The 8,578-nt window shown below is 39.9% G+C and overlaps 1 protein-coding gene across 1 annotated transcript in view; it reads right to left on the minus strand.

Annotated features, from left to right (window-relative positions):
• DSE (dermatan sulfate epimerase) overlaps nucleotides 1-8,231 on the minus strand; it is a 55,553-nt gene extending 47,322 nt beyond the window's left edge. Inside the window, exon 1 of the mRNA XM_007954072.2 lies at nucleotides 7,765-8,231. Coding sequence (XP_007952263.1) covers nucleotides 7,765-8,180 — 416 coding nt within the window. The 5' untranslated portion in view covers nucleotides 8,181-8,231. The remainder of the gene's footprint in view (nucleotides 1-7,764) is intronic.
• Nucleotides 8,232-8,578: the final 347 nt, after the last annotated feature.

Genomic DNA, 8,578 nt, shown 5'->3' on the forward strand with positions numbered 1-8,578 from the left:
TGAACCGCCAGCCTCCTGGTTAGCAGTCAAGTACCTTAGGCACTATGCTACCAGAGCTCCACTCAGCATAATGTCCTCCAAGTACAAGTTCATCCATGTTTTACAGTGTTTTATAGATTCTACATTATTCTTTAGGGTTGCATAGTATTCCACTGTTTGGTTACCCATTCTTCTGTTGATGGGCACCTAAGTTGTTTCTATCTTTTTGCTATCGCGAATAGTGCTGTGATAAGCATAGGCATGCATGTATCTGTTCTTGTCCTGGCTCTCACTTCTTTAGGATATATACCTAGTAATGAGATTGCTGGATCAAATGGTATTTCTAATTCCAACTTTTTAAGGAATCACCATACTGCTTTCCACAGTGGTTGTTATCATTTTGCAGTCCCACCAGCAATGTATGAGTCCCAGTCACTCCACATCCTCACCAGCATTTGTTATTTTCTGTCTTGTTGAACTTTGCTAGTAGTGCTGGGGCTGATTTTGGCCAGAATTTTAGGGAAGGAAAATGCAGATGTTAAAGTTTTAGCAGTATGTGTGAGTTTTATTTATTCTTATCTCTTCCACTCTCCATATTTTTTCTTGTAATAGTGGATTCACTATAAATTAATCACAAAAGTGAACTAAAAATTGTTCACTGAACTATCACAAGCCCAAATCACTACCCATGCTTCATCAAGATCTTTTCTTAACTTCAGAAAAAATAACACAATTCACTCAAGCTGATGCTCTCCAAGAGCATTGCTTACATAATGTTGCACTTTGGCTTCTGTTCCAGAAAGTGATCTGTGGACACCCATGTGGCTACAATGTTCTATTAGCACCTTCCTTGCCTTTTCTTCCCACCCTTCCAGCTGTTATTCATTCATTTATTGTGGTAGGATGACTTTAATTAAATCTGACCTTTTTTTCAAACTTACTTTCTACATTTTTTTTTTATCAACAGTAACCTCATATATTATACTCAAAAGCATATTTTATATTTCATAAAATCTTTTTTATTTTTCTGGTGATGATATCTATGTCGTAATACTCCACTGACAAAGAGAAAATAGATAAAAATAAAGCTTGAGAAATGTGCACTGGACATCTCTTGGGTCCATGGGGGTCTCACACTCAGTACAGGAAGTTCCTGATTTATGATGTATTTGAGTTACAAAGAATTGCACCTATGTTCATCCTTTTTTCTACATCTTATTGTTAATAATATGTATTACACACAATGCTGCAGCACGTAATTTGTTGATGTTATTTGCAGATGTTTACATGCAAAGTTCTAACCCCCAAAGACAAATATAGATCAGATTTCTAAAGACACTGATAATAAAAGGCAATCATAATGAGAACCAAAACAAAAAATGGGGTTCTGACTTACATCAGAACCAACATACAGCAGGACAGAGTCAATGGAAAGTAACCTCCTCGTTTTAAGTCAGGGACTACCTGGATATCCAAAACCAAGCCCTTTACGGGCATTCTCAAACAGCTCGAAGTGTTCATTGAAAAGTTCCACCAACCCCTTGGCATCATATAAAGAAAATTTTATCCTCTTTGGTCCCGGAATACTATTGCCAAGCCCTATAAATGCTAATTCTAATGCTAATTCTTAAACCTCTCTGGAATCCAGTTCTTTCCATTATCACAGCCAATAGACCAGAGGTTGGGCTAGAGTTGTTTCTCATCAGGATTTAATAGAAAGGGCCTAACTAGTCTTCCCAAGCTCTGGTTTGATCTCTTCAATCTACTCTCCACATGTGATCAGACATTCCGCCTTAAAAACAAATCTGATCATGTCACTCCCGTTTAAAACCCTCCCATGGCCTCACTGTGCCCTTAAGATAAAGCCCAAAGCTCCATGACAAGCAGACAAGCTCTTGCAGCATCTGGTTCTCCTCTCAAAGCCTGGACACTTGCTGGTTGCCTCCCCGCTGCATTTACATTTCAGTTACATTTCCATTTCCTCAAAGCACTCTTTTCTTACTTCTCCCAGGCTTTGTACATCAGTTATTTCTGCTTATAACAGTCAAATACCACTCTCTTCTCCCTTCACTTGGCTGCTTCGTATTTGTCCTTCAGGTTCCAGCTGGAAAGTCTTCCCTGAAACTCCAGTGTTGGGTATAGTCCACTATACCTTCCCATTACAAAGCATACTTCCTCCATCACAATATTTATCACTCGAATCACTACGGTCTATTAGTTCATATCTCCCATAGATAAATAGATGTAACTTGCTCTCCAACGTGTGTATTCCCAATAACCAGCACAGTGCCTTAAACAGAGTAGGTAAACAATGTTGTTATTGTTGTTATGTGCCGCGGAGTCGGCCCCAACTCACAGCGACCCCTCCTTGTGTTTCCGAGGCCGTATCACTACGGAAGTAGATTACCCAAACTTCCTTCCAAGGAGTGGCTAGTGGGTTTGAACTGCCAGCCTTCTGGTTAGCAGTCAAGTGCCTTAGGCACTATGCTACCTGAATGCAGAAAATAACCCTTAATAAATGAAGATATGCCATAGGCCAACTGACCTATGCAGAACGTGCTCAAGTGACTAAATACTCACTTTAAACCATGTACTTTCTTTTGTTACCAGCCCTGTATTGATGTCTCAGTTCACTAAACTTTCTGAAAATGCTTATGTATTATATTAAGTTCTAATCAAGGTTTTTCATACAACACACAGCCAACTGTGAGACAGATCTCTGAGAACAGATTCCAGTTCTTATTTGGAAGACAAGTTCTATAGGAAAAAGAGTGAGGCTGAAAATAATCTGTCAATATATTAGGTTAAAATAATCCTCTTTTGAATCTGAGTTTTAGAACTAAGAACAAATTTAAATTACTCTAATTTCACTGTTATTTTATGGCAAACATATATAAGCATTAACAGAAAGAAGAGGGTTTCTGAGAGGACTGGGCAGCTGTCTGCCAAAGCTCATCTCTGTGACCAATGCCCAGTCGTTTGGGTACTCAGAGACTCCCATAGTTATACACCAAAGGAAGCTCTGTATGTTATTTTTCCATCACTACCATCATCATTATCAACTCATCAGTTCTCTTTCTACTTTGTAGTCCGTTATATGAGATATACGTAAGATAGTATATATAATTACATAATATTTTCCATTTAACGTTTCTTTTATAGTGGCCCAATTCTTAAATAAATGAATCTATACATGAGCCTTTTAGCTCTTTATTCACTAAATACTCAAGTGGAATGAGCCACATTCATAAATTTGTATGCAGGTATATCTCATATGTACTTCTTTTAATATCAGGCCAAAGACACATCATCGTTAATTTCCTCCAAGTCTCCTTCATTGGTGTTACCAATAGATTCCTGCATGCATTTAAAAAAAAAAAAAAAAAAAAAGCCCAAGGGAACATCACTGAAAGTTTTAATGTAACAATTTCAAAAGAAAAACTTTTATGAGTTAAACAAATGTTCTACTTTTGAAAGCATTTTTAACATGGATGATTAAAATCTCTGAATTAATCGCAAACAACATTTAAATACTAGGTGAATTAACAGGAACAATAATTACCATTCTTGTTGTTTTACTTATTTATTGAAGGTTTACTGTGACATGAACTATGCTAAGTATTTTACATTAACTATCTCCTTTAATCAAGGAGTTCTGGTGGCTAATTAGCTCCGGTGACCTGCTAATCAGAAGGCTGGTGATTCAAATCCACCAGCACTCCATGGAAGGAAGACTGGGCAATGTACTTCTGTAAAGACTTGCTGCCTTGGAAACCCAAAGGGGGTCACTATGAGTCAGAATCAACTCAATGGCAGGGAATTTGGTTTTGCTTTATCTCATTTAATCCTCATAACAACACAGTGAGGTTTATATTGTTGTTATTGCCATTTTACACATTATGGCTCAGAAAAGTTAAGTAAATTTGTCTGGAGTAACACAGCTGAAGAGGGGGAAGACAGGATTAAAAACCCAGACCATCTCATTCTACAGTTGGTGCTTTTCTATAGTACTAGAGTGTGTTGTTGTTATGTGCCATCAACTCAGACCCGACTCATAGCGACCCCTCCTTGGGTTTCCGAGGTGGTATCACTATGGAAGTAGATTGCCCAACCTTCCTTCCGAGGAGTGGCTGGTGGATTTGAACTGCCAGCTTTCTGGTTAGCAGTCAAGTGCCTTAGGCAATATGCTACCAGAGCTCCTACTAGAGTGTAGTATGATATAACTCACTTAGTTAATCATAAACCAAAACTAATGAAATCCTTATTAAATAATCCTTAGATCAATCCAGAAAGCTAAGGAGCTCTGGTAGCATAGTGCCTAAAGCACTTGACTGCTAACCAGAAGGCTGGAAGTTCAAACCCACCAGCCACTTCTCGGAAGGAAGGTTGGGCAATCTACTTCCATAGTGATACCACCTTGGAAACCCAAGGAGAGGTCACTATGAGTCGGGTCCTACTCGACAGCATATAACGACAACAAAACATAACAACAACAAGCTTAGGTTTCAAATACCCCAGTGTTTGCACTCTTACCCTGGGTGCAAATTACATAAGTACTGAGGTCCTCATCTTTGAACCTGCAGCACTGGCATAGTACACAACAAACAGTACATGCTCAATAAATGTTTATTCATTAAATTAAAATAAAAAAAGAATGACTGGAATTTAGTCTACGACTTTCCAAAACAGGAGAAACAACAAATGTATCCAGTCTGATGAAATCATTGTATGAAGTTTTTCCTTTAATGCCACAATGCTAATTATTTCTCTTTTGTAAATAAGACCTAGTCCTCATTTTTCTGAAATCATATATATGTGAACTATATCCTAAGACAAGGACAATAACTACAACATAATTCTTTGCAGGGACATGATTAGTTGAGCAATTTAAACAGAGGCCACTGAACTGCAGAGACCCTGAGTGGTGCAAATGGTTAACACGTTTAGTTGCTAACCAAAAGGCTGGAAGTTCAAGTCTTCCCAGAAGAAACTAAAAAGGGAGGCCAGTTTAGGGAAACATCAAGGTAAACTGTCACAACAAGGGCAATGTTCTACATCCCACTTTGGTGAGTAGCAACTGGAGTCTAAAAAGCTTGCGAGTGGCCATCTAAGGTGCAACTATTGGTTTCTCCCTGTTTGGAGCAAATAGGAGTGAAGAAAATCAAAGACACATGGAAACAATTAGTCCAAAGGACAAATGGACCACAAGAACTTTCTCCTCCACAACTCTGAGACCAGAAGAACTAGATGGTATCTGGCTACAACTAGCAACTGCTCTGAAAGGGATTACGTTAGAAGGTTCTGGATAGAGTGGGAAAAATATGTGGAACAAAACCCAAAACCTTAACAAGGACCAGCCTTACTAGTCAAATACCAACTGGCTGAAGCTGAGACCATGGCCCTCGGTCACCCTTCATACCTGGAACTGAATACATTCCCAGAGCTCAATTTTCAGTCAAAGAATAGACAAGTCTATAAGGCCAGCAAGCACTTTAGGAAGGTGCACACTCCTTAGAATCATCAATCACTCAAGATCAAAAGGGCAGCATTTGCCCAAGGACAAAGTTCAGAAGGCAAGAAGGGTTAGGAAAGGAGGCATGGAAACAAGAAACATAGGGAAAATGTGGGAGGAGTGATGTTACAAGGAAGGGATTGCAATCAATGACATGAAACAAAATGTGTGTGAATTGTTGAGTGGAAACTGCTTTGCCCTATAAACTTTGAACAAGATCACAATAAAAAGTATAAGGAGGAAAAAAAATCTCTAAGCAAACAGTATTCTCTGGCAAAACTTTTATCAAGGAGGTTACATTTTCACCCTAGTGACATTCTCACTTACTACCAGTTGCTGTCAAATCAATTCCAACTCATGGCAACCCCATGTGTTTCAGAGAATTGAGCTACACAGGGCTTACAATGGCTGATTTTCTGGAAGGAGATCACCAGGCTTTTCTTCCAAGGTGTCTCTGAGTGGACTTGAACCTCCAATCTTTTGGTTAATAGCCAAATGTGTTAACAGTTCACCCCATTCAGGGTCTCTGTGCATAAAAATGACATGAAGGTGGCAGTGTCTGACCTCCTCTAACTTCATAGAGGGGAGGATTCCTATGAGGCAGAGGTCAGACACAGCTCTATCCTCCAACCCTTTCTACCAATTCTGACACCCCAACAAAGCTCTCTACTTCTCTGCTGGATTTGATAATTTGTTGCAATGGCCACAAAGAACTCATAGACAATACTCACAATTATGGGGTTTATTAGGTCAGTAACAGGTTACAATTCAGGATCACAAATGACTTAGGGTACAGTTCTTCAACCAGAGAGGGCACCCTTTGTTGTTGATGGTGTTATGTGCCGTCAAGTCAGACCCGACTCATAGCAACCCCTCCTTGGGTTTCCGAGGCAGTATCACTCCAGAAGTAGATTGCCCAACTTTCCTTCTGAGAAGTAGCTGGTGGGTTTGAACCGCCAACCTTCTGGTTAGCAATCAAGTGTCTTAGGCACTACACTACCAGAGAGGCACCCTAATCTACCAAGCCTCCCGCCAAAGGCATTCAGCTTTCTCATGTCAAAGGTTAGGAAGCCCAATGCTCTGTCTCATGCCGTCTCTTGGCTCTGCTCCCACTGCCAGTCACTCTGGGCCGCTTCTTGCCGTCTCTGGTGTCACAGCTCTCTGTCTCCTAGATCAAGGAGGTTCTGTGCAGGATCACGGGTCCAAAGGATGCACTCACTCCTGGCTCTTCTTTCTTGATGGTACTGAGATCCCCCTTTCTGACTCTGGGACAGCTGCATGGTCTCACCCCCACAAGGGTGCTATGTTCCTTATTTATCCAGACCCCTTAGTGGGCCACAAGCACCTCACATCTGCATAGTCCCACTCAGTCACCTGGTAGGCCCCACAAAGAGCACAGCTAGAAGGGCTGTATTAAGCAATTCACTGCCCCACAACCCGTGACACCGAGGGAGATATACGTCACCACAGCATTAAATGTATTCACTGACTTTCTAAGCATTTAAAAATGGGTGCTGCCAGCCCTATACAAATGGTAGTTTACTTGAAGAAAATATTTCATATAGTTTGGGATTTGTTTAGTGCAACTTAACTATTAATGTAAATTACAATACCCATAAAAATACCTCTATTAACCCTAGTTTAACCCATAATTTATCCCATTTTTTTTTTTAAGAAGGTGGATGCATAATTGTACGCTAATAAAATAATAAGCTAATCAAAAAGGGACAGGAAGTTTGTTCTCCTATCTTGAACTTCTCAAAGTAAATTATTACATAATCAGAATTCTACATTTTGGGCAATTTGCTGGTTATTTATTTATAAACTGCGAGTCAATCCCATCATGTTGACTTTTAGTTCCTCGTTGTCATACAACATAAGTCCTAATTGAATTAAATCTCTTGCTGGCAAAAGGCTTCAACTACTCCCCAGCCAAACAAAACCTAACACCAGATGATGGTAATAAACACTTGTTCAACAAGGGGAAAAGAATTCTCAGTAATCAAGATAATACTGTTTATCCAACTCAGCAAATTATTTTTTCCTTGATTGGGTTATATCTAAATATTTTCCTTCTAATTTTAAACATAGAAATTACTAGGTCTCAAGAACCTTTGGGCCACTCATAAGCCACTGGCTACTCAAACAAGTAACCCCAGCCCCTACGTATATACACATAGAAACAAAAATCTGCTGAAATGTCATCTGAATACATAGTCTTTTCTTTAAATAATAAGAGTTAATACAGTAAGAAGAAAAAGACAAAAATCTACCAACTAGGCTGCGCTGCCATCCTCTCCATGTAGTCTTTGGCCATGTCTCGGGCTTCAATGTTCTCAGGATACAGCACACAGAACATTGCCAAGGCACCCAAGTTGTTCCCATAAATTTCATTCCAGCGGGCGCTGTAGTCCTTGGGATCCCAGGGTGGGAGGTACTCCAAGGGGCTGGACAGCATGGTGTGCACAGCCTCAGTGAGTCGGGCTGCAATGTGCTCGTGTGTGCTGGTGGCCTTGAGCTGGAGCTCTGACACCTCTGCCTTAGAGAAGTACAGCATTGGGTGGTTGTCGTAGTTGGCATTTGTGAAGGGGATCATGACTTCTGGGTTCTCATCGGTGATGTAGGCTGACACAAAGCAAAACAGAGATATGAAAAACACACTGGGAGCCCCCCGTGTGTGAGTCCTCATTGTGGCATCAGATCTCCAAATCTCCAAGGCAGCCAAACCATCTTCGAAAGATCCTACGGGAGGAAAAGAATACATATGTAAATCAAGGGAACACAGCATAGTAGGAAATATATGGTAGACAGAGACTTAGCTAACTTTACAAAACTGACACTACTGGAATATTGAAAAATAAAGCTGATGAATTCACATCTTTGGAATTCAACAAAAACTTGCACTAGGAAGAAAACAGCATTTGAGAAAGTTTACTATAATCTATTAAACTCTGATTTTATAAAACTAAAGAAACATGGGTTAATATACTTAGCTGCTAACCAAAAGGTTGACGTTAGAGCACACCCAGGTGCCTCAGAGAAAGACTGGCAATGTACTTTTTAAAAAAATCAGTCATTGAAAGCCCT

This window comes from Orycteropus afer, unplaced genomic scaffold, assembly GCF_000298275.1.
Source record: "Orycteropus afer afer isolate SDZICR_OR568_19922 unplaced genomic scaffold, OryAfe1.0 scaffold00430, whole genome shotgun sequence".
NCBI classification, from domain to species: domain Eukaryota; kingdom Metazoa; phylum Chordata; class Mammalia; order Tubulidentata; family Orycteropodidae; genus Orycteropus; species Orycteropus afer.